General features: G+C 42.4%; 1 protein-coding gene across 4 annotated transcripts in view; it reads right to left on the bottom strand.

Annotated features, from left to right (window-relative positions):
• The window catches only part of LOC128732471 (neurobeachin), a 306,950-nt gene extending 281,428 nt beyond the window's left edge, over positions 1-25,522 (bottom strand). For all 4 annotated transcript variants that reach the window (XM_053825722.1, XM_053825724.1, XM_053825723.1 and 1 more), the window contains exon 1: positions 24,332-25,522. In XM_053825722.1, the coding sequence (XP_053681697.1) occupies positions 24,332-24,490 (159 nt within the window). In that variant the 5' untranslated portion in view covers positions 24,491-25,522. The remainder of the gene's footprint in view (positions 1-24,331) is intronic.
• Positions 25,523-26,931: the final 1,409 nt, after the last annotated feature.

Below are 26,931 nucleotides of genomic sequence, written 5' to 3'. Positions count from 1 at the left end.
GGATAAAATCAACGCGTCGTCGAAATTGTGCAATTTTTGGAAACTAGCTGTTTTAAGAAAATAAATATATTAAATCAGTCAATCTTGGTTTCTGACAAAATCATTCCAGTGGCTTCCTGTAACATGAAAATCGATTGACAGCAACTTTCTTTCTGCAACACACTTTGCTTTGATGAATTTTCGTTTACGAGTAAGACAAACACTAGAATATGGCACATTGGCCTCGCATAAAATATTATTTCGGTGATGAACTTTACTATTCTTCAGCAATCAGCAGCAATCAAACTGGACTTGGACTTAGGTTAGGGTGTTACCGTTTCAACAGCTCTATAAAACCAACAGATTTATTGCGATTTGACAAGCAATGGAGGAAAAATGATAGTAGATGTTATTAGAACTTGTTGATTTTTCTCACCGAAAAGAATCAATAAGTTCTAATAATATTGGTGTCACGGTGATCTAAATAAGCAAATAATGTGTTTGTCCTGGATATTTTGTATTACTTGAGTGAAGTAGTGGAGATCTCGTTAGCCCCGCCCAACACCGGTTGTTCTCAACCGCGCACCCACTATAAATTTATCAACACAAGCAATTACCAACTAGGACCATCAGTGGTCATCAATTTATTCCAGGGTTCGACCCATGACCCAGTTTCGCACATTTCCATAATCCATACTAAAACTCCATTTTTAAAGCAGAAGAAGATGCACAGAACAAAAGCAATATAACTTAACATGACTTGATTTGATGTTAATGTCGGGGCCACCATTGATCCCAATGATAATCACAACATGACAATAGTCCTAAAAGTTTCGAACAATTCAGTAACATCCTTTCTGCATGCATTCCATGCATGGTAAAATATTGTATTTGTAAGGTAAAATTGTAAGCTTTATGTCCCCAACATGCATGTCCCCTGCATGCTGTTCAACATCGCTCTTGAGGGGGTGATCCGACGAGCGGGCATCGAAACGAGAGGCACGATTTTTACCAAGAGTAGCCAACTTATAGGCTTTGCAGATGACTTCGATTCCATAGCCAGCAACTTTGCGACGGCGGAGGCAATCTGCGCCAGACTGAAAGCGGAGTCTAGGAGAATTGGGCTAAAAATAAATGCGTCGAAGACCAAATACATCAAAGGAAGAGGCTCAAAGGAAACAAACGCGCGCCTCCCACGGAAGGTAACCGTTGACGGCGACGAACTAGAAGTGGTAGAGAAGTTCGTGTATTTGGGATCGCTGGTGACCGCGGACAACAACACTAGTAAGGAGATCCAGCGGCGCATCCAAGCGGGAAATCGGGCCTAATTTGCCCTTCGTAAAACGCTACGATCAGGAAGCATACGCCGCCGCACGAAGTTAACAATGTACAAAACCATTATTAGACCGGTAGTTCTTTATGGACTTGTAGCCATGACGCTGCTTACGGAGGACATACGCGCCCTTGTCGTGTTTGAGCGGAAAGTGCTGCGGACGATATTTGGCAGAGTACAGGCACTGCTTGGGGAGACTCCCATCGTACATCTAGCGAAAGTTAGCAGGCTACGGTGGGCCGGACACGTCGTAAGGATGCCGAACGACAGTGCGACGAAAATAGTCCTCTTCAACAACCCCACCGGCACCAGGAACAGGGGGGCCCAACGTGCACGATGGCTCGACCGGGTCGAAAGCGATTTGCGACTTCTGAGACGACTAGGAAATTGGCGACGAGTGGCCCAAGACCGAGTTGAATGGAGACGAGTTCTTCAAACAGCATGCCTTTTTCTGAAACGGAATGAAAGCGCTTTCTGAACAAAGCAACAATCACATTTGGCAAGTTTTCACCCCTAGTCACACTTGAAATCACCAAAGTATTTTGACAAGTGCCCACATGCCGAAGTAAACGTGACCGCTGTTCATTTACTAGTTAAGAAGACTAGTTAAGAATCCCTACACCACGTCAAGGTTCAGTTTTGTCGAAAGGGGATATAAGCAACAACAATAAGCTTGCTTTATTAACAGTTTTATTATAGTTTTATAGCGAACTATAAGTAGTTTTTGGCAAGTATCAGCATGGTATTGCGCAATACCATGCTAAAACCAGAGGTAATGATTAACACCGCAATAAAACCTTCATAAAATGCAAATAAAACCAAGCGACTTAGAATTATTACTTAGGTTTGCGACTTGTTATAAGATTGGGTTTGAAACCTGCTTTGGAACTGGGATGTAGGACCTAAATCGGACTATTTTAGACCAAATTTGAGATTTGATTTGGAACATATTTCGTACCTAATTTGGAACTTGAACTGAGGCTCGCTATGGGACATATTTTGTACCTAATTTGGCTAACCTGACTTATTACTTATTTTGGGACTTATTTTATTTTTATGAGGTTTTATTTAATTTATGCCCAATTTTGGGATTTGACATAAGACTGGGATCCTGATTTGGGACATGATAAACGACCTGATTTGGAACATTTTTTATCCAAATTTGGGACTTAATTCAGGTCTAATCTTGGGACTTGACGCGGAATCAGATTAAGCCTGATTAACCTGATTAAGGATTTATATTGGGACTAAATTTTGACCGGGATTAGATCTCGATTTACGAGGTTGGAACCTGATTTTAAACGTTTTTGTTCCTAATTTGGGACAATGGTTGGACTTAATTTGGGACTTAGGTTACAATCTGATTTCGGTCCAATTTTGGGACTTGACATAAGACTGGATGTGGGAACCTGATTTGGGATTTGATGAGGGGCCTAATTTGGAACATTTTTCGACCAAATTTGGAACTCAAATTGGGATACATTTTGCACCTAATTTAGGACTTGATTCTGATTTCATTATGGGAGTTGATTTAGGACTAGGATTAGAACCTGATTTAGGACCTGGCGTGTACCAGATTTAGAACATTTTTGGATCAAATTTTGCACTTGGCTTGGGACCTATTCTTTACATGCATATTTAGGACCTGATTTTATTTTGGACCTTATTTCAAGATTGGGCATAGAAACTGGCTGGACTTAATTTGACACTTTGGTTGCAACTTGCAACGTAATTTAAGGTACCCCGGGGTAAGTGGGAACAGAGCTCATAACTCTCTTCAACTTCTTTTTCTCCAACCGAACCTTTCTAGAAATGAAAAATACAACTCAAACGCATCTAATCTAATCTAATCTAATCTCACACTAACGCAGCCAATTCTGGAAGGCATCCTGGAAAATGACGGTTACTTGAATCAATCATTTTTCTTGTCAACGGCCAGGCCTACTGCGCAGCATGTACCGCAGAGAGAATTCCAAGGAATCAAGTGGAACTAGAAAAAATACCTAATTCCATCAAACTCCTTGAAATCAAGGGAAGGAAGAAAGCGTGGACCTCCCGTACCAAACGCTTCCCATATACATAGATAATGATTTATTTACAGTCGTTGGGAGTATCTTTGCTAATAAGGGTTAAGTGATACTCCGGACCCTCAGGGATGAACTAATGGCATTTAGACCAGAAGCCAGGCTGCAATTGGCCAAGGATATAGCGCCTTATTTCGCTCTCTGAAAATAGATTAGTTTACCAAAAAATTAGTATAAATCATATAATACTTGAAATTAAAGTCGTGTGGTTTAATGGTTGCCTAAAACTACATTTGTAAGGTTAGGAACTGAAAACTGCACGACCCCGCACCTCCTAGCTTGGCTACTCAATTATACAAATTGAAGTATTTCCAGGTATGGCCACGTGGAGGCGCTAGGTAGGGGCTTGGGATGGCTAGAGCTATGTTGGGCGCTTCTTCCTAGTTGCCTTCCCCATTTCATACCCTGAAAAATACAACTCAAACGCATGTATTAAAATTATAGATTATTTATAACAGGCATTCCAAACATCAAAATTGGACTTTAAATTTGAGCGCTATTTTCAATTTGCGTTGTAAGTTTGACGCACCTTTCTATAAATGATATTTTGGCCACAGGCTTTACGTAAAAGTGAATGTTTCTCTGACAGTAGGTAAACATAATGAGTGCAGTAACAAATTACACCCGAAAACTAGTTGTTTAATTTGACAAACGGCTTTAAAAAAATGGGTCAAAATAAGGTCGGCACTTCAATCAAAGCACCCGGGGCAAGTGGGACCTATTAAAAATGTGGTGTTTCAGCACAAAACTTCGTCTTAATACATTTTTTAGATGTACTATCGAACATTTTCAGTTCAATTACATAATGTGTATATTTGTAAAGCTTTAAAATAAAACCAAATAAAACCGAAAAGGACTAAACCAAGGGGCCCCAAAAAAGAAGCCCATTAGCACAGCTTATGAGGGAACAAACAGTTTGGTCAGATTTTGGTTACACCTAAACCGTATTAATTGAATTTGGAAAGGCAAATTTGATATAATTAAGCAAATCTGCAACTGGAATTAGAACAATGAAGTGTTGTGGTTATTATAGCGTATCTATCTCTTATGAGTAGCAATGGGGCAAGTGGAACCTATCGCCATAATTTTGAAAATTTTGCTCCAGATTCATTTCATGTAAACTGATAGGCCTTTTCCGTAATTAATCCTTCGAAGTGATACCACTGAAGAGTTTCTGTGCTGAAATAATTTTGAAATAATCATAGGTATAGATAACACAGTGGAATAAACCCAAACTATGCATTTTTAGGCCCCACTTGCCCCGGGGTACCTTATATATGCCGAGCATCGGCAAACTGTTTTATCATGAGAAAAACAGAGATGCGAATGGTTCAATTCGCCTATAACTAATGAGTCACATACATTCACGCTTCATAGCATTGCTGAATAATATACGAATATCGTGTGCAACACAAAAGTGCGAAATAACACCTTCTGCTGCTTCTACAGTTACTAACACTACTTTAAGCTAATCTCTTTTCATGGTGATACTATTTTGAATACTTTCCGGTGTCCCAGGGTATTCTAAACCCGCCAAAATCGAGCACACTCAATTTTCAATATTCAATTTTTGAACGAATTCTGATGTTCACAATGAGGTTATGTTCGTGATGAGATTCAAAACCGAAGGATGCATCATCGGCGAGGCAGCCGAATAGTGCATGTGTTCATGGGGGATGTTCTACGGTTCAAAAGCACATTTTTGCGCGAATTCTCCAACCATTGCTATAAATGAATCATTCTTTATATGGGAAGCGTTCGGTACGGGAGGTCCACGCTTTCTTACTTCCCCTTGGTTTCAAAAATTTAATGGAATTAGGTATGTTTTTCTGGTTCCATTTGATTCCTTGGGAAGATTAGCTTCCCCTAATTCTATCATTGCACACATGCACCACACACCTCCAGGCGACGATATTATTTGTGTATGACTGCTCTTTGTTTCTGCCGCTGAGAAGTCTGTTATCTAGTCGGTTAGTACGGTAGAAACAAGCAGTCTGTTGCCGACGTCACTCCGACAAGTTTTTGTACCACTACCGGGTGTTTTTTTTTTTGTACTTGTATTTGACTATCTATCTATACACCGGAAACTACTGAACCGATCGGCGCGAAAATTTGTATGCAGGGCTGTTTGGGGTCGGAGACGATTTTTATGATGGTTCGAGACCCCTTCCTCTTCCCACACAAATCATGCACAAACTTCTGCATACCTCGAGTACTAATTAAGCAAATGGTACCAAATTTGGCATATGAAGGTTTTTGGATGCAGGATTTTTTTCTATGGTGGTGCGGGACACCTCCCCCTTTTGAATATAATCGAAGTCACACACTAGCAAATGAAAATATGGCAACAAAATTCATTCCGAAAAACCATAAACGCGGCAGTTCTATTAAATTTTCATTTCTTTAGTTGCAAGCGTAGCAACACTTACGCAAGTAAACTATAAATTGCATTATTGTCCTGCATTGGAACAGTGCACTGCAAAGTCTGTCGGTAAAGAAGGGTTAAGTCTTCGAAGACGTTCCTGTCAAAGGCTTTACTTTCCCGCCGTGCATATTTTTCGACGGACGTCACAATCAATGAACGTGTAATTTTTTCCACATCTGGAGATTTTGTGGAAAAATAAGTACATTTTATTAGCTCCACTCTAGAGATTCTGGTGTATACTGAAGATAATGCGATATTCATTTGCACCCTCTACCCTCCGCTGAATGCTTATCTCCTCCAATTGAAACCGATATCTTGTTTGAACTATATCCGAGGCTGACACTGTAGACAGATGAATCACTTCCAAATTCCAATTAAGTGTTTGCTGTTCTTCTAATTACCGGAATGGTGCTAAAAACGCAAATCTTTTCATTGTTTTGATTTGTTTTTCTTTGGTGGTTTGCGGCGTAGAAGAACCCGACCGAAATCAGCTAAATTAACTGGCCAATTTCTATCAAATCTGTACTATTTAGAGTAGATTTTAATCTTATCGTAGGAATGAACGAAAAATCCCAAAATCAAATTTCCACTAAGCTGGGACCCAATCAGACCATAAACCGGCAAAAGCAGTACAATCACGTAGTCGCTACCAATACTGCTAGCCACGCTGCGCTGTTTTGGTAGGAATGTGTAAGCTTCCAACATTTGCCACTTTATGCCACGTCCCCCTAAGCGGGTAACTCCCCGATCAACGGGGATGTACGCGACTATTCCGGGCGGACGAACGGACGGAACGGACACGAATGATTCTTTTTTCTTTCTTTCCTCCATATCTGTGTGTGAGTTTATGAGGTTACGTAACACGAAACTGCCCTCCTTTCGCCGCCATTGTTGGTTGTTGCGACGACGACGACGACAGCGATAAAGGTGAAGGTTTGTCCCTGCCTGCCTGCCTTTGCTTTGTCTTAAGGGACGGCGCGATTTGTCTTCCGCTTCCGCCGAATGATAAAAACTGAGCAAGATTAAGAGCGTGGATTAGGGCAACCCAGCGAATCCGGGAAGGGTTTCCATCATCCGCGTCATTTAGTACAGAGATTAATTTTAATTACAACAATTCGTCTCCGCCGTAATCTAAAGGGATTTTTCATTCCCGCCGCGCTACGGCGGGAATGGTTTGCATTTGGTAAAATAAATATTTCCCTGTCCTGACGGAGGAATGTCATGTTCATGTGAGATGCAAAAAAAGCTCTGTGACACAAGGCAATCGATTTGGTACGGATCACCGAACAATGTAGCTGTGTAATTAAAATTCGTTCGTCTAGCTGTCCAAAGGCTGACGACGTTCGATGTGGACGTCAATGGCACCTTCCGGGATTAGACCGATCGGTAAGATTGAATTGCTGAATGGGCGGTCGGATGGAGCCGTTAGAGTTTATTAGTACGTTGTAGTAGTTTACTGTAGTAGGATATACGGGGCTTAGAGATAGCAGACCCCAGACCGGCGTTGCTTGCTTGCTTGCTGACGTTGCCGGGTCACCGCCCTGATACTGTTTGTGACGGGGCGGAACTGCGTCATTGAACCACCCCGAAGTCCAGTAAGCGGAGAAAGCGGATGAAACGTGAACAGGTCATAGGCGTAAAATTTGACCAGGGCAAATAGGAAAGCAACAAAAGAAGAACGACCAGGATGAACATTATCGCAATCAGATTACCGTCACGCTTGAATCAATTCTAATTCAATCTACCCCCGGAGAGGGTGCTTTGTAGGGCGGCCTTCCGGACCGATAGTTTTTTGGTGCGCTAGGCAGCGCACAGTGGACCTGGCAGTGTTGCCAAAAGTGGCAGTTTTTAGAAGTAAAAAAAAAGATATGCTTTGTTGACTGTAAAATTTATATCGGCAATCAGTCCGGTAAAACCAGAACAAGTTTGACAAACAACAGACATAATTCAATCCCTGAAGAAGTCTAAAAAGGGGCGAAACGTTGGCAATATTATAAAATCTGACCTAATTTTAAAAGGCTTATGATCCACAAAAACAAAACGTCAATGCTGAAAAAACTACCCATCAAATACAGTAATGTATACCTAGTTCACAAAATGCTTTACCTATAAGTTTAAACATACCTGGAAAAGAGAAATGAGGAAGAGATTTATTCTTCGGTCAGAAAAACTCCATTATCAGTTTGAAAAGGTTTACCAACTAACGACCAGTGAATTTTTACAGTGTTCTTCCTAGTTTGAGTTCGAAGCCTTAGATTTTTTCAATAAAATCCTATTTTTGTGACATTAGCAAACTTCTCACTGGTGAGACAAATTTTGGGCTACATTAAACAATTGGAAGAAACAACAGGTTGTCCATTTAGAAACAGAATGGATACAGCGGAACGGCCGATGTGCAAATCAGGTTGTGGATTTTACGGTAATCCCACCCAGGACGGATTATGTTCGGTATGTTATAAGAATTCACCGGCAAGAAAAACCACCGCCGTCGCCGTCGCTGCAGCGGAATCAACATCATCCTCCTCATCATCGCTCGCAGCGACAAAAGCACCACCAAAAGTCGCAGTCCAGCAACGGAGAGTGTTTCCTACTAGTTCGTTAAATAGGAATAAAATCGATGCCGTTACTGGCCGAGAAAGCAGTGCTGATCAGTCGGACGCCACAAGCGGTGCCAGTGATGATGGGAACGATGACGGTAAGGGTAGTGGCCATCAAAAGGAGAAGCAGCCGAAGCTCCGATGTCTTACTTGCCGCAAGAAAGTTGGACTGATGGGCTGCGAGTGCCGTTGTGGAGGACTTTTCTGCGCGGCGCATCGATACAGCGATAAGCATGGATGCTCGTTCGACTATCGGCAGCTCGGGGCGGCCGAAATTAGACGCAACAATCCGGTCGTGGTCGGAGAGAAGATTCGGAAAATTTGAAACTTTGAAACGCTTTTGAAAACTTGAAATACTGCATATGGAAACGGCACAAATAGAAATAGTGATTCTAATAAAATATTTTTTTCAATGTCATACAACGGCGTCTATATTTTCTTACTCCATCTTTTTTATCACGTTGCTCGATGCTTCTGCACATTTAGGTAATTTAGGATCACGCACGTTTGTGTTTCATTCTTTGTCTCCGACGTTTTGCATACCACCATAGATATAGGGTCCTCTATGGTGGCTATCTCTCAAAGAAAAAAAACAGGTCTAACATCGGTTGCAGAGTTTCATGAAATTTTGTGTGTAAACTAATAAACCACTAATAAACGGGTGGCAATAAACTAATAAACGGGTGGCAACTAAAATTTTGGAATTTTTTCGCGGCCCTTATGCTTAACAACAAACGAGCTCAGAGAGAAATGAGAGTATGTATGTGTTAGCTCTCTCTTTCCTCTTTTTGTTAATATTTTGACGTAGGACTACGTCTTACGGCATGTTTTGAGATAGGGTGTCATTCCAAAATGTCGAAAAATGCGAGCGTCACGAAAAATGAAAGGTTTTGAGCGCTAAGCGGTTTTCCTATCGATTTTTAATATTCTTACACCAATCGATCGGAAAATCTTCTAAGAATTAACCCAAATGAAGAAAAGTATGGATTCTTGATGTTGAACTATTGGAAAATTGAAAATAATGAACCTATGTTTTACCAGAATTCTCGCTTCGTGATTGGTTGGAAGATTCTTTGCGATGATCTAAACCTATACCAATTTGATATCTGTGCTTGGGAAGTAAGCCAAAACAAGTGACCAAGTTTCCTCATTTCAACAAGACTTCTTAACACCGCGGTTAAACTTAGATCATTTTGATGTCCTTGCTTGGGAAGTACGCCAGAAAGAGTAACAAAGCCCCCTCGTGCCAACAGATTTCTTACGAACGCGATTAAACCTAGTCCAATTTGATGTCTGTGTTAGGGAAGTGTGCCAGAAAAAATGACACAAGTTCATTGTCCCAACAGATCGCAAATTCTTTACTGCGAGACGATTAAACCTAGGTGAATTTGATATCTGTGTTGGAAAAATGTGCTACAGCTGTAGTGTTCGGTTATATGACTCTATATGAAGGTGAAATTAGTCATCATCAATTCTGCCAATTTCAAAAGCAGTTTTTTTGTTTGAAACAAAAATTCGGTTTATGAAAATATATTCGCTGTGTTCAGATTGGCAAAAAGAATGCAGTATATAAATTTTTATAAACACAATCCCGCTTTTGGGCTGAAAAGCTGCTTCCGAAATTGGGCTTTCCGACGAAAAGTCAATGACTGCTAGTTTCCCGTGAATACGCATGCTTACCGTTTCATTAGAAGTGTATTGAAAAGATGTGCTGTTGATGAAATAGGATTGAATTGGTAAAATCCCTTCCACGTGGGGAACCATGGGTAATAAAAACAATCTTTAATTTCAGTAAAGTAGCAGGAAAGCAATAGTTTGTGTTCTTGATTTTGTTAAATTGTTTTCAAATGCACAATTTTTTTGAGAATTGAACGTATGCAATGTTACTACTTTGATAAATGTTACATACAACGCATGTAGCATGTATATATGTTGCATATAGCATGTATACATGAAGAATCGAATGATTACAAGCATGAATACATGCTACTATCACTACAAAGAAACTTACGTAGTCCTGCGTCACCTATATATGCGGTCGTGTCTTGTACACAACCCCTCTGATTTTTTGTTTTGTTTATGCTTGCCCGGTTTTGCTAAAAATGGCGTCGAAACAAGAAGCATTTCGGGAGCGCATTGTACACTTCTACGAACTGCAACAGAAATCTCGGTAAAAAGTATACGGTACAACATTTAAAAAGCAAATATGTTGCGGCTTCGACTGTTTACCTAAGATCCTAAGATGCCCAACAACTATTCGCAAGCAAGGTAGTGGAAGACCAGCCAAAATTATGGACGCAGAAGAACATCGTTCTCTTTCTCGTTTCTTCAACAACAAGCCCTCTGGTTTGGCTATCAATTAAGATGCACCAGACGAATGTTTGAAGAAAATTTTGATCCCGTTTCTACAAAAACATCATGCAGATGGATAATACGTGTTTTGGCCGGATAGAGCATCATCGCATTACGTCAAAACAACACAATCGTTCCTGAATATTCATTCGATCCCATTTTTACCCAAAAACCACGACCCGAAAAATCTGACGCAGTGCACCCAATCGAAGACTTCGTCGGGATTTTGAGTTCCTTGGTGTACAAAACTAACTGGAGAGCTACGAATTGCAAACAGTTGATTGGTAGAATCAAGAGATGCATTCGCAAAGTTGACATGACGGCCGTACAACGCTCCTATTTCGACGTCAACCGAAAGCTTCGCCGAACAGCCGATTACGGGCCGTTTTCAAATGTACACTAATTTTGTTCAACAATGGATAATTATTATTATTATTATTATTATTTGTTTATTAATCCATCTGACTATTTTGTCTACATGAATAACTCTTACAACTAATTACAAATATATACTACCTAGTGGACAGATTTGAGTTCTTCAGTCTTTTCTTAAAAGTAGCAGCAGATTGAGAAAAGTCGAATGTATGGTACACTTTGTTAACTTCACTGCAAATAGCATAAACCGGGTCATTTTTTCCGTAGTCCGTTCGTCTGAAGTTCAACCTCAAAAGTTCTCTAGATCTCAGGAATACGGATGGCACATTAAAATTGATCTTCTCTAGAAGTTGCGGAGAATTAACATTTCCGAGCATTAGTTTAGCTGCAAATATGGCCCTGGCTGAGTCTCGACGATGCTGTAAGTTTTCCATTCCAATCAGACGACAGCGATCTTCGTACGGCGGTAGGTGTGTCGGATTACTCCATGGAAGCAGCCTCAAAGCGAACTTTATAAAACGTTTTTGGACAGCTGCAATCCTAGTTACCCAGTGTGTAAGGACTCCAAACTACTGAAGTCGTTTCTAAAACCGAGCGAACAAGGGCATAAAATATGATCGCAGGCAATAGGGATCTCGGAAATCACTGGCAGCTCTGGATATAAAACCTAAATTTCTGTTGGCTTTGGCAATGATACTCGAGTAATGATCTCTGAACGAGAACTGTGAATCTAGCAAAACTCCAAGGTCTTTCACCACTTTAACTCTATGGAGAGGGCATCCGCCGATTTCATAAACCCAATCAATAGTCGATTTTTTGCGCGTATTATACAACATTTCTGTACACTAATTTCCAGTTGATTCCAGCCGCACCAATCCTCAAACAATTTCACTAGCCGTTGTAATTCGCTGCATTCTGCAATTGGTTTCACGATAGTAAAAATCTTCAGATCATCAGCATACGCAAGTCTACAAGCATCCGGTATTAGCAAACAGACATCATTAAAGAAGATTGAGAATAGTAATGGCCCCAGGTTACTCCCTTGGGGTACTCCAGATTTGTTTGTAAAGCAGTACGACTGACATGAACCAAGTTGGATATTTAATTTGCGGTTAACTAAGTAGGATTTCAACCAACCTACGAAGTGTGACGAGGCACCCAAGCGATTGATTTTAGCCAACAGTAGTTGATGATCAACACGGTCGAAAGCTGCTTTAAGGTCAGTGTAAATTGTATCTATCTGGTATCCATCTTCAATAGCATTGATACAGAGCGATGAGAATTCAACAAGATTTGTTTCTATTGATCTCCCTTTGAAGAATCCATGCTGAGCAGGCGATATGTATGATTTGACTGCGGCAAAAAGTACGTCTCCTACTAAAATTTCTAAAAGTTTGGATCCGGCACACAACGAGGTGATCCCACGGTAGTTAGTGATGTCACGTCTGTCTCCTTTTTTATGTACGGGAAACATTACAGATTGCTTCCAATTCTCGGGGAACATTGCCTGGGCTAACGATGCGTTAAAAATTATAGTCAACAGAATTGCAATAGAGTCCGCACATCTTTTTAGTACAATCGATACAGCCTCTGTTGTGTTAACATCTGTGCCGAATTCTTCTGATGAAGCCGTGATGGGTGCTGTTGTGTCCATTACGCACTTTCCTCTTACAGCTGATCTACCAGCTGATCTACAATGCATTTCAGGGTGGTTCATGTGGATGAATATTACTTTGAATGTGTGTAGCATCTACGGTCGCTTCGGTGGGACATATACCCATTGTATAATTACCTGACAGAACAGATAATCCCACGTTGTCACAAGTTAAAGGAACGGAGGTCGCCGGAACTGCGGAAAGTATCTCGACTGCTAGATTCGATTGTGTCAACGAAGCCTTGAGTGGTTGGCGATCTTCGTCGTACTGGGCTACTGGTCCGAGGCAAGCATCACTCCAAGGTGAAGTTTTCACTAATTGCTATATGGTGTAATCTATTTTAACCTTCGATTTCTTCAGGTATTTTAGATACAGTGAGCATTTTGTACTCCAACATGCATGATTAAAGTCTAACTGGTCGCCAAGGGGTAGTTTCTGCTGCTCATTTAGAGTGTGACAGTTTATACAGCTCTCCGTTTCTGCTTTACATTGGCCAACAGGATGTCCTTCAGCACATTTCGGACAGCACACAGCATTGCTACAATTCACCGCTTTGTGGCCATATTGTGAGCATTGAAAGCATCTCATAACGTCAACATATTCAAAAATTTTATGCCGTTCCCAGCCAATATTAACGAGCTTAAATTTCATTAGCTGATTAAAAGTCCAGGCATCAGTTTCAATAATTACGGCTTTGGTGTTATTCTTAGCGTTGTCCTGCACTCTTACTAGATTTAAGCTGGCCGTCTCTGGAAGCGTGTTTTGTATTTTGATTTTATCAGTGATTTCATCATTTATAACATCGTTGGGGACCCCTAAAATCTTTATCCTTGGCAGCAATGGTTTTAGGATCTCAGCTACATAATTTTCACTCAACACCTTTTTAGAAGCATCCAACCATTTTTGGGCAAGTATTGTAGATCCGCATACCATTTTTTCTATATTGGACGTTTTTCACCTCATACTTCACCGGGTCTAGGTTCGCATTAATATCTTTTTTCGTTAACTCTAGCAGCTGGGAATTCTTTGGTTTGAGTAAAACTGTTTTCTCGATTCTGCTTACGACGTCATTTCTAGCCTTAGGTGATTTAATTGAACTCAGTGGCGTGTCACAAGTATCCGACATATTTCCCTTCTTCAGGTTTTCGGAATTTGAGTTTTTAACAGTAGTCATTCTAGGTCTTTTTCCTGATCTCAAAATACCACCTTCCTCTGCGGCCACATCAAATACTTTGCGTTTATTATTGCTTGTCACTTTTGCACTTACAGAGCTAGATACGCTGGTATAGATTTCACCAGAAGTAGAATTAGAGTTTTCAGCAGTCAAGGAATCTACTATGTTAGCCATTTCAGTCGCGATAGCATTTTCCACACAGGATTTAATGCGCGAAAGCAGAGTAAGTTCCAACATATCACATTGCTTTTTAGCGGCATTTTCAGCATTCAGTCCAAATTTGCCTAGTGCCCTAATCAGCGCATCCACCTTTTTGGTCAGTTCACTGCACACCGCTTGCGTCCAAAAACACCGCCGATATCACGTTATCAGTTTTTCACTACGGTGGTGAATGACCCTTTGGGTTAAAACCACCCAAAATAAAAAAAGTTTTTCACTAATTTTATAGGGTAGATCTTTATATAAACAACATTTAAATATAATCACAATTTAAAAGTTGCAACGATTCACTTCAAAAATACGTTTAACCCTTTATAAGGCCGTGGCAATTATTTTGCCACTAACGAAAAATATTTGTTTTGCGTCTATAATGACATCAATATAATTATAGAAGTAAAATAAAAAAAATTTGTTGGTGGCAATATAGTTGCCACTGCCTTATAAAGGGTTAAAACAAGAGACAAAACTCCCACAACACATCAACATTATCCATGAGAATCCAAATGTATCTTTAATTTCGGTAAATCAGATCTTCTACATGTATCTTTGTCTTTTTTTGGCAGCTTGAGAAAAAAAATCCAAAATTTTAGTTGCCTCCCGTTATTTTGAATTTTTTAACCGCTATGCCAGTCGCGAAATTTTACCTACGACGAGCGGTTGCCAGAATGTCAGTTTAGGCTCGGTCGATCTGGACAAAAAAGGATCTTTTTAAAAAAGTTCTGGACACAGCATTGTCATCTAGAATATATCTGTCTTCTTAACTCAGGAACTGACTGACAATTGCACGGTTGATTTCTGCAAAGCTGGCTCTACAATTGCTGGAGGGACGGTAGGGGAAAGTAATGAAAATTTTTTGGGAATGGAGGGAAATTGTGCCTCTTCCTCCGTCTCCTGTAGTAACCATCGACCGAGAAGTTTTAATCAAACTTGTTTTTACTTTCAGGACGACGACACTATGCAGGCCCTTACGACTTGCAAGGTACTGAGTGTGACGTTGTTCGTCTGTCAGCGTGTTAGCCGCGATTCTCAGGGTGGGTTTTCGGAGAATAAAAAATATTAATATTAATGCCTGACCGTTTTTCAAGGTCAAAGACTAAAAGCACAAGTTTGGTCAATTTTGCAACGCAGTTTGCTACTCCAAAACTGTAGAACAACTGGGGACTGGCAAATGTATTCAGTGCTTATTCCCCACGTTGAGGAAAGACTTAGAGACACAGTTCACACCTGCCTGAAACCCAGGTACGTGTACGATTCGCCACGAACCATGCGAAGAAAGTCATTAGGATAATTCCACCTTCCTTTAGAGTTGCCTATCAAACTTTTACGTTGCCTCCGATTTCTTTTCAATTCCGACCACACTCTGTTCTGGACGAATTAAGTAGGTCTCAAGATAGACCAATACGTTCCATAGGACAATTGTGAGGTCTAATCCTTTTAACGTTAGAATTGCCTCCAATATTGCGAAGATACTTCGCTGTGCACATATACCAGTGTTCTCAGATCAATCCAAACCTTGCTTACTTACTTACTTATTCAGCCGAGAGTTGGGGTGGCTCTTGCCGTATCAACAATTCCTCTCCATTGTACTCGGTCCTGTGCTACTCGACGCCAATTCGTTGCGCGTCTCGACACACGCAAGTCGGGTTCAACCTAGTCGAGCCATCGTGCACGTTGAGACCCTCTATTACTGGTGCCGGTGGGGTTCTTGAAGAGAACGGATTTCACTACACAGTCGTCCGGCATCCTTGCGATGTGGCCGGCCCACGGTAGTCTTCCAACTTTCGCCAGGTGTACGATGGGAATCGTTCCAAGCAGTGTCTGTAGCTCGTGATTCATACGTCTCCGCCACTCTCCGCTTTCCGTCTGTACTCCGCCAAAAATAGTCCGCAACACCTTTCGTTCAAAAAAGGCAAGTGCACATATGTCTTCCGTAAGTAAAGTTACTGTCTCAAGTCCGTAGAGGACTACCGGTCGGATTAGCGTTTTGTACATCGTCTGTCTTGTGCGGCGGTGTATGCTCCTAAATCGAAACGTCTTGCGAAGGGAAAAATAGGCTCGATTTCCAGCTTGAATGCGTCGTTGGATCTCCTTACTCGTATTTTATTGTCGGCGGTGACCAGAAATCCCAAATATACGAACTCATCAACCACTTCCAGTTCATCGCCGTCAATAGTCACTGTCCGTGGGAGGCAAACGTTATTTTCTCGGGAGCCTCTTCCTACCATATATCTGGTTTTCGACGTATTAATTTGTAACCCTATCCTCCCAGCGTCCGTTTTTAGTCTGGCGTAGATTGCCTCCGCCGTCCCACGGTTTCTAGTAATGATGTCGAGGTCGTCTGCAAAGGCTAGGAGTTGGCTACTTTTGCTGAAGATCTTTCCTCTCGTTTCGATGCCCGCTCGCCGGGTCACACCTTCAATGGTGATATTGAATAACATACAGGACAGTCCATCCCCTTGCCGTAAGAGTGTCCCCGAAACGCGCACGTAGCACATCACTCGTTCCAGAGTAGCTTTGATCAGCCGCGGCAGTTTGTCCGGAAAACCGTACTCGTGCATTATCTGCCGCGGCTGATCGCGTTCAACGGTATCGCATGCTGCTCTTTGAAATCAATACGTTTCTTTACTGGGGTTGATGCGTAGAAGATTTTCCGATCAATTGGCACAAAAATGTTTAAAATCGATCTGGACCAACCGCTAAGCTATTAGTGCTCAAAATCTTTCATTTTTCGATTTTTTGGAATGATCCCCTATACCAGCTACCTTCCCGAAAGACATAGTCCTATGTCAAAATCATTCGACGCAACATGGGCTTTAAGTCTATTAGTACAATTACAGCAATAAAATTTACGACTCTGGGAGAGTCGTCTCTTGAAAGCATCGATGGATGTTCTAAAATCGAACAATCATAGGCAGCGTTGAACTTAGCTGCCACCATCCCGTTTGCTTGAAATGGACACAATACTATAGAGCAGGATTCCAGCAGTGAGCGTAGCACAGTACAGTGAACGCAGGCAATGCGGATCCATTAGCAATTTTGAAGATGAATCCGAGTTGCATATTAGCCCTTAAGATAGTTTCCTCGAGATCTAACCGCAAGGTGAGTGCACAATCAAGATTGACTCCTAGGGTCACAAATGTAATCAACTCGTCGCAATGCGTGCTCCAAAATGGAGTATTCGGTGGTAACCGGGTTCACTTTGCGGTGAAATGTGATTGCGTTGCACTAATTGTTAACAAATTTGTAAACAAATTAGCATAAACTAAGCGACATGTAGGTCGTAGCAGTATAGAGAGCTCGTTGTTGCACAGTGTGAAAAGCAAATGTCCTAAGTTGCTTCCTTGTTGAACTCTCGACGTATTACGAAATAATTCAGATTCTTCTGTACCAATCTGAGCACATAAACTACAGCCAGTCAGGTAAGACCTTGTCCATCGTGTAAAAGCGGCAGATCCTTTAGCGTCCATGATTCATGTCCGTACAGGGCCGCCAGGAGGATTAGTGTTCTGTAGAGCGCTAGTTTTGTGCGAATTTGCAAACTACGGGACTCAGCTGGCTACGTAATCCGTAGAAAGCCCGATTCGCACCTGCAATTCGTCGTTTCATTTTGCAGTTTACATCGTTATCACATGTCAGGCCACAGCAGGTTAGAGTCAATCCCCTTGATTGAGGTCACACCCGCTATTCTGACGCATGATACAGCTATCCCATCCATCATCGCACTCGCACGAATCAGCGTAATTAGTTTCGTCGGAAAACCATGCTCTAGCATTATCTGCAACATCTCATTTCGTTTGACGGAATCATACGCCGCCTGAAAGTCCACATACAGATGATGAGTCTGCAAGTTGTACACCCGAAACTTGTTTAGTAACTGTCGCAGGGTAAACATTTAATCCATCGTGGACCGACGCTTACGAAAACCAGCTTGGTACTCGCCGACGAAGCACTCCGCTGACGGCCACAGTCTACAGAGCAGGATACGGGAAAGCACCTTATAAGCATTTGTAAGCTCCGCAGCTTGCCTATCGTTCACAATTCTTATCCGGTTTCTATTGATCTCCGTGTTTACCTCTCCAAAGTAGCTGGTAGGCCAAAAATGCTCGCAATTTTATCCATCATGTTCAAGACTGGACCCGTTTGTGTCGATTTAACCGCCTTTATTAAAATAAATTTCGTGAAACCACAAATGCAAACCAGCAGGTGCTCGTTGCCTTTAGATGAACGCAAAAATGGTCCTAAATGATCCAAATGAACCGTATGGAACGGTATCGGAGTCTTGGGAATGGGATGTAGAAACCCCTCCTCACGTCCAACCTTCCCTTTATGAAACGCGCACTTTGGGCAAGCCGCAATGTATGCCCGAATGTATTTTCTCATCTTGGGGAACCAGAATTGTTCTTTCATCATTTGAAGCACTTTTTCTTCACCAAAATGGCCGCGATCGTCATGAAAGCTTTTTACCACCCGCCAACGTATTTTAGCAGGAATCACCCAACACTTTACGCCGTCTAATTTTCTAGCACGTAGCTCTGTTGCGCTTGACGGTCTTCGTCCGTCCGCGGATCCTTATCCACCTGGTCAATGATCTCGGTTAATTTTGGGTCCTGACGCTGTAGTGAAACCAGGAGGTCCGTGTTGTTAATCTCTATTGCCAGCATATTCTCCGTTTCCAGCTCCTCGGGATCTTCCATCGGGTTCCGGCTCAAGGCATCTGCATGTTTCATACTACTCCCGCTTCGATGTTGTAATTCAAAATCGTACTCCTGCAGCTTCAAAAAATATCTCGCCACGCGGTGATCCATTTCCCGTTTCCGATAGGCACCGCGAACAGCAGAACGATCGGTGCGAATAACGAAAAACCGCCCCAGTAAATACATCCTGAATCTTTCCACACTTGCCACGATAGCCAGTACTTCCAGTTCGTAGCTATGGTATTTTGCTGCAATTTCACTGTTCTTCCGACTGAAAAATCCTAGCGGCTTCCATCCTGCATCCGTTTTCATAAGCAGTATTCCCGCCAATCCACGGCTCGACGCATCGGTATGAAGCTCAAGATCTGCCGCCGGATCATACAACGTCAACACCGGTCGCGTAGTTAGCACTCTTTTTATCTGGTCGAACGCTTTAGCTTGAGGCTCTTCCCAGCTGGACACAGCATCCTTCTTCAGCAGCTGGAACAATGGTGATGCTGTCAGGCTGAAGTTTCTCACGAAACGGCGAAAAAATCCTGCTAACCCTAAGAATTGCCGTACCTCATGAACCGTCGCCGGTACGGAAAATTCCTTTACTGCTAGCGTTTTTGCTTCACCTGGTTTGATTCCATCGCTCGCGACCTCGAATCCCAAAAACTCCACTTTGCGCATGAAAAAGCAACTTTTTCTGAGATTGATTGTAAATCCCTCTTCACGAATCACGTCCAGTAGAACTACAAACTTGCCGAGCTCCTCCGATTCTTCTTTTCCAGCTACCACAAGATCATCAATGTAAGCCACCACTATTACGCCTCGCCTGCGTGCTCGCTCGACCATCTTATTTACCGCTCGTTGGAAAACAGCGCATCCGTTGGCTAACCCGAAAGGCATTCGCAAGAATCGATAATTACCTTCCGTTGTCGAGAATGCGGTGAAATTCTGACTGTCTTCATCGAGTGGAATTTGGTAGTATCCACTATACAAATCCACGGAGATAAACACTTGCGCTCCAGCCAGCTTATTCAAGCACGTTTCCATATCCGGCATTGGAAACCGATCCTTGACCGTCTTGGCGTTTAGCATACGGTAATCGACGGCCATCCGAAATTGTTTATTCTTTTTCGGAACTAATACCACTCGGCTGTTGAAAGGTGACTCTGTTTCCTGAATGATACCGGCCTCCAAAAATTCATTTGTGATCTCCGCCAGGGCAGATTCCGGGGCGTACTCCATCCTCCTAGGTTTTACATACACTGGCTTGCTATCAGTTAACTGAATCTTCATTTCAGTGAACTTAGCTCTTCCCATCTGCTTCAAGTTCAAAGCGAAACAGTCACAGTAATTGTGTATCACTTCCAGCAATTTCTGGGAACTCTCCGGGCTTCCTTCGCTATTTACCATCTTCTGATCTATGTCATAACCATCCGACCAATCTATTTTGTAGATGGTGGCAACTTTCGGTTCTTCTTCGGATGGCCTGTCATTGTCTGCGTCACAACGATTTGCATCGTCCCATTCAAATTTAACTTCGCCCTTTCTTTTCACCATAACCAGATTGTTGATCGATCGGCACCTGAATCAACATGGGCCACAAATTTTCCACCTGCCAGTTTAACCGTCTTCCGGAACAAACTTTTCTAATCGATCACTCTCATCAAGCTCGTTCCGCTGGTTACCTTCGGCTCCTTCTTTATTTCGGGTCGCGCACCCAAGAACACCTTACAATCACGTTTGACATATCCTTCTTTTGAACACCTGAAGCATTTTACTTTAGGACATTTTCTCGCAACGTGTCCTGCTTCGTGACATTGATAGCAGTTAAGTTCTTCCTCACCACGCTTCGACTTTTTTCCACTGTTCCCGGTAGTATTTTCACTTGCTCCTCCACTACGACTGGGCGACGGGGATACGGCTTCTACATTGTCCAGCCAGCGTAATTGCTCCAAAAGCTGTTGGACGGTTTCTACTCTGCCTACCGCCAACCCGGATTTCTGCAGGAATGCTTTCAATCCACTCACGATGTAGGTTACGATTACATCCTCTGTGAAACCACCCTTGCGTCCCATAGCAGCCATCTCGTATACGTACTCTTCGACCACTTGAGTGGGTTTCCACTTCCGAGCCGACATCAAATTGTGGTAATACACTGGGTTTTTCTTGGTAGGAAAACCTTTCACTATTTCCTCTTTGAAACTATCCCAGTCTCGTATCGTTACTAAACATCTTTCCAACCACAGCTTCGCACAACCACCCAAATTTAATCGTGCACAGTGTAACTTTACGTCGTCCGACCACCCATAACTACGGCCCGTATCGTCAATTGATTTCACCCACATTTCGGCGGAAGCGCAGATCGGCGAACTAGGATCAAATACTATCACATACTCTCGGAGTTCACGGATGTCGGGTAACCGTGGGCCATTTAAGCTGACTACCCTGGTAGAGGGTTGTTCGCGGCTCTGACTTTGTCGCAATGTATCTGCAGAAATTATGGACTGGACAGATTGGTAGAACGAATCATGCACCATACTTTCCTTTGGCAGACAGCTAAGAATGGAGGTCCCACTGTAGTTCTCTACTTCGTTGAACGAACCAGATTTATAAATCGGTGTGATAGAAGCGGATTTTTAAATAGTTGGGAAGTGCCTCTCGCTGACAGAACGGTTGAACTGTATGCTTACAGGGTAAGCGAGATCATTGGCACACTGTTTTGCAAAGAGAGGAAGTAATTCATCGGGACGGGCCGGGTCCTTTTGATCCATCGATAGATTGCAACTTCAGTAGGACTTCGTGTGGCGAGAAATTCATTCGGAACACGTTCACATCATAATGCGGAATACTGCTCAGGTACGTTTCAGACAAAAGAAAGACGAGAACATATTCACTGATTCCTGCGGCGTTGTGGGCATCTAATCCCCAGTAGCGCATTCCACTGCTGGTCGGTCCTTAACGTAGGTCCAGAATGACTTTGGACGCGCTCTTACATTATCTTCTATACGATGCATGTAATCACGAAAATTAGAAACGTTCAAAGAGTTGAATTGAGCTTCCCCAATTTCACGCTTCCGAGAGCTTTCGAGATAGCAATGTCGTTGCGTCCCAGTATCCAGTTCAGCAACGGAACGTTGCCAGTAGAGTTAGAAAAAGAGCCAGAACCGTCCTCTTTTTTCAAAGTGAGAACTTTCTGCTTGGCAATTTGGCAGCCGCTCAAGTATTTTTAATATTTTCACATGTGTGCTTCCGGTGAATCCTCTTTGATCTTCGTATTTTTTTATTATAGGCAGTGAGAGTTTGTTTATACTTCTCCCGGTGTTGCGTTCGTCTAGCCCGGTTAAATAACTTCGAGGGTTACCTCCGAAATTTCTCTAAGGCTTTGCTCCACCAAGGTACATGTCTATTCAAGGGGACATTTCTTTGCAGGACAGCTTTTGTGATCAGCTTGTTGGATCAGGTTTAAAAGTTGTTTTAAGTAGTCCTTCTATACATATTCTTGAGCAATCTTTCAAGCCCTTGACTCCAATCTTCAATTTCAAATTATACTGAACCTAGTTTGATATTGGTTAAAATCTAAAAGGAGTTCGCCTCCGTTATTGATATCTGTGCTGGCCCACGCTGAGTGGTGAACGTTTGCATCACATCCAATTACAAATGGTTTGTTTTGTTTCTTGCAATAAGAAACCAAAGTTCCAACTTCTGTTGGAGGTACTTCTCCCACGTCTGCTGGAAAATATGCAAATATCAGTCTTGCCGTGGGTCGCTACAATCTCCATCATTATTGCTGTGAGATCTTTTGTAATCAATTCTGTAATTGTATTTTTTATGCTTTCGCTAACTAAAATGGCAGCTCTAGGCCTTCGGCATAAATTGAATTACACGAATTTGTAGCAATTCCTTGTATCCTACCTTTATAGGTCCATGGCTCCTGGATCAGTGCTACATCCAGTTGCTCCCATTGCATGCTGAAAATTCGCCTGAACAAATTTATTATGTTTCCTCTTGTGTGGTTTTGCTTGATTTGTGGTAAGACCAGACTGTTTAAGCCTGGGATTTGACTGATCATATCAGCATCGCCAATTTCCTTGTGAGTCTTATCGATGTCAAGATCACTCCCGAACGTTGATCCCCCACTAGGGGTTGTTATTTATATTCCAGTTAAAATGATTATTAATTGTAAATTTGCTGGGAAGGAGAATCAACTGTTCTTTACCAGCTTGGAACAGAGGGAGCAATTTACTGCCTTGCGGGACTCCAGAAGTATTAGTAGAAGCACCTGAAATTGTAAAATCCAGCTTGATTACAATCTTTGTTCTGCTTACTGAACCAATCTATGCCTTTCGAGTTTTTGCAAGCTATTTTTGATTTGAAATCTAGCCCAATTTCATCGTACTTTCATCTCAATTCCAATGCAACACCTTCAGGGACATCCACAAAAACCTAAATAGGGATCCGAGAGACATCAACCGTTCAAAATATCCATCCAATCTATCCAGCAGGACAAAAGCAATTATTTAAATTACTTTTTTTGCTCTGTTAGAAACATGTGCCTCTGAAAAAGTCGAACCTCAAAGCACTGCACATACCAAGGTAAGGTACTCGGAATCGGAGAAGTTTCATTTTGTGCAACAAGCAGGCAGCACACGTCCTTCATGCACAACTTTATACACTGTTGACAACAAACAGAACAGCAAAAGACAAACAGCAACGGTGTGGTAGTTCCTACTAGCCGGAAGGCAACAGGGCAGGGAAGTGAAGACGGGGGCGGCTAATCTCCCTGGAGACCGAGACAATTCCGATCATCGCGAAGCGAACAAACACGAAACTAGCTCACTCAAACCTTCTTCTTCTTCTTCCTCCGTACCGTTCGGTCCGGATTCCGGTTGTGTTTCCCCCTTTAGCAAAGTTGTCACCCAGCCCAGCCCGGCCAAGCCTAGCCCATATTCGACATCTGTGTTTGACAACTTGTCCTGCTTTTTCGGCTCGTTCGTTCACCACCCCCCAGGTTTCCCTTGGGATTGAGAATTTCCATCAAGTTAGATAATAGAAGGGCTGCCAGCTGACGCAAGCTGCTCTGCCGTACAGTCAATTAGGCATTTTCTATTACGGTCTCTAAGTTCCAGTTGGAATTGACCTTTCCTATAGTAGAGCCGTGTCCGAATTGTTACATAATTATTGGAATTCCAGCTCGTCGCTCGATGGCGTTCAGTCGTGCAGGTGAATCAATTAGCGGCACCATTCCAATTGGCACCTTTCTCGGTTCCACCGACCGACAGACCTCTCTGTCTGTCTGCCTGTCTGCGTGTTCTATCGTAATGGTAATGATAACACACCTCGTCGCCGGACGGCAAACAGGTACTTCACACTTGCATTTCGAAACAATTCGATAAGAGATAAGAAATTTTACGGACCAATAACCAAGATGAGGGTGCAATTTTGAGGAGACTTACCAGATGCAGTACGGTGTTGACCACCTCCCGGTTCGAAACCTGGCCGACCTCGATGAGCCCGATCAGAACCGCAAACTTCAGATTGTCCGTCATCGTCATTTTGACCACTTCCTCCGGTCGTTTGATGTCGCAAAAGGGCGGCCTCGTAATGTCCGCCATTCTGCTGGACTTCCTCCCTGGGACACTCTTTTCTATATATCACTACGATTTTCGCTTAGGCCACAAACGGAAACTCCACACAAAAATGCTCCACGTATGTTTTCCCTATCCGGTAGGGAGCGCTTCCGATTGCCCCACGACGTCGACTTCGTCGTCGTCGGATGGCTCCTTCCTCACCGGGAGCTGAGTTTGACAGCCGTAGTAAACACCCTACTGCCTACCGTGTTTCGTTCCGTGCTGAGCTATTTTTTCACATACCCATCTTTCCCCGGATCGCACAGAAACAGGATCTTTTCACTTAACTCCACTTCCTCCGGAACAGCCCGGAACAGAGCGAAAAAAAAAATCAGCGCAGCAATTTAGCCGTCATTTTGTAACACACTCACAGAATCGTTCCGACAAAGCACTTTAAGAAAACAGAAGTTAATTTTCCAACCAATTTCTGCTCTATTGTGACCCACGACGATTAGCGAACGGCACGGAACGGACCGCCGTACATCCACGGAGCCCCACGGAAAAACTTCATTAGCGACCGAACGGGAGCACCTTCTTCTTCGAGCTTCTTCTCCAGTGCGAAAATGATTCACATTTTTTCACACTCACACACACTCATTCATTCTCCACTGCTGCTGCTGCTGCTGCCAAGGCAGCAGCCACCACAAAATTTTCCAATTAGATTTCACCCGAATTCAATCGGTTTTTCAGCGTAAATTTTCGATTTCGCACTTGAAAACACCACTTCGCGGACCCGAATTCCCAATGACCGACAGCCGATAACAATCCGGATCGCGTCACTGGAACCCTGCAAATATCTAAACTATCAGCAAGAACGGACAAACGGAATGAATGACACCGCGACGACGACGACGTGTTCCCCGTGTGTGGTGATGATGGTTGTTACCCACAGAGTGTGCGATACAGTACAGAGATTTCAACTCGAAGACGACGACGACGCGAGCAACGAAATCATCGATTTTCGCTTTTTTCCTTCTTCAGCACAGAGCACAGCACAGCACAGGCACAACACCACGAAGAATGGTTCGTCGTACGACTATAGGCGAGTGCTAGCGAGCGTTCTTTCTGATTTGACACACAGCACAGGCAAAAGCAGTTGGATTTTGTTGCCTTCTCGTTCGTGCGGCCATTGCGCATAGCGACTGATAAGCGGCGGTGCGAGCGAGATGTGTAATAAGATTCTGGTTGAATGACAGGACAGGTACCACCACACCATTCGCGGATAACGGTGCTATGCGTGCGATGGATGATGCAAAGAGTGTTCGTGTTTTGGTGTGCGTGGCGATGAATGACAGCAGCACAGCGCGGCGTAGCGCGCGAACTGGTATAAAACCGAACGAGGGGTGCTAGGATATCGAATTATACTGATTTATCAGAAGTGCTGTCAGATTTGTAGGAACTGTGTGAATGCAAAAATTGGTTGATTTGAATTTATCTCAGGAATTGCAATCTTTGTCCGCATTTCTTAAAACATTTGATTGACAATATATTTTAAAAACTAATTTTCACGTAAACTGAATGAGAGTGTTTATTGGCTGGATTAGCTTCCCGTACCGAAGGGCACACCTAACACTTTTTTAAATTTTCAATGCAATTTTACAACAATATAAGTGTACTCAAAGCAAATGGCGATCAATATTGTAATATCGGAGAATAACTATGTCAAGTTAGACTCCGATCTATTAAATACTGCCTACTTGAATTAGGTATTACGGTTGTGACTAGCTTGAAGTGCAGAAGTTATTCTTGGTCTTCTATAGTACAATTGGCGACGAGGATCAATGGCGAACTGATTTGAGTGAGAATTATCTCGTATTTATTTTTTAATTTGATACGCTTAAATGCTGGAAATTTGAATGAACACGGAATCGCAAAAGAGCAAGTTTGCCTCAATGCAGAAGACTACAAAAATCTGAATCGAAGAATGGGATCTATTCACGGAGTAAATCACTTCCTGCTTAAATATTCAATATGTGATAAATATACTTACTATTTTAGAATTGGGTCCTAAAGCCCTGTCGTTTTTAGCTTGAATCGATGAGGTTAGGGTTAGGAACACATATTTTGATATTCAATTTTATATTTTTAGGCTATTGCCGTTAAAAACCTTTTTTTTTTTTAATTTTGTGAAATTTTGAACAAAAAATAAACATTTGGACAACCTTATATAGACAAACTATAGTTGTGCATGGTTGTGTCAAGCGGTGTCTAGACAACACGAATTATAAAAAGAAACCATAGTATGTCTTGAAATGTCACGGAAAACTTTTTGTTTACCTTCACGCTCATGTGTGTCAAAAAGTCAAAAGTTGCAAAGTCAGGAAATGGCTTGGCAATCGCGACCTAAAACATTTTCTGAGTTTACAGCTCATTTTCCGGTTCCGGTCATCTCAGTTTAATTAAGGCCTTTATCAAAATCAGCAATA

This window comes from Sabethes cyaneus, chromosome 1 (genome assembly GCF_943734655.1).
Source record: "Sabethes cyaneus chromosome 1, idSabCyanKW18_F2, whole genome shotgun sequence".
Classification (NCBI taxonomy): Eukaryota; Metazoa; Arthropoda; class Insecta; order Diptera; family Culicidae; genus Sabethes; species Sabethes cyaneus.
The sequence above is the reverse complement of the archived record's forward strand: the minus strand, read 5'-3'. Positions and strand labels throughout refer to the sequence as shown.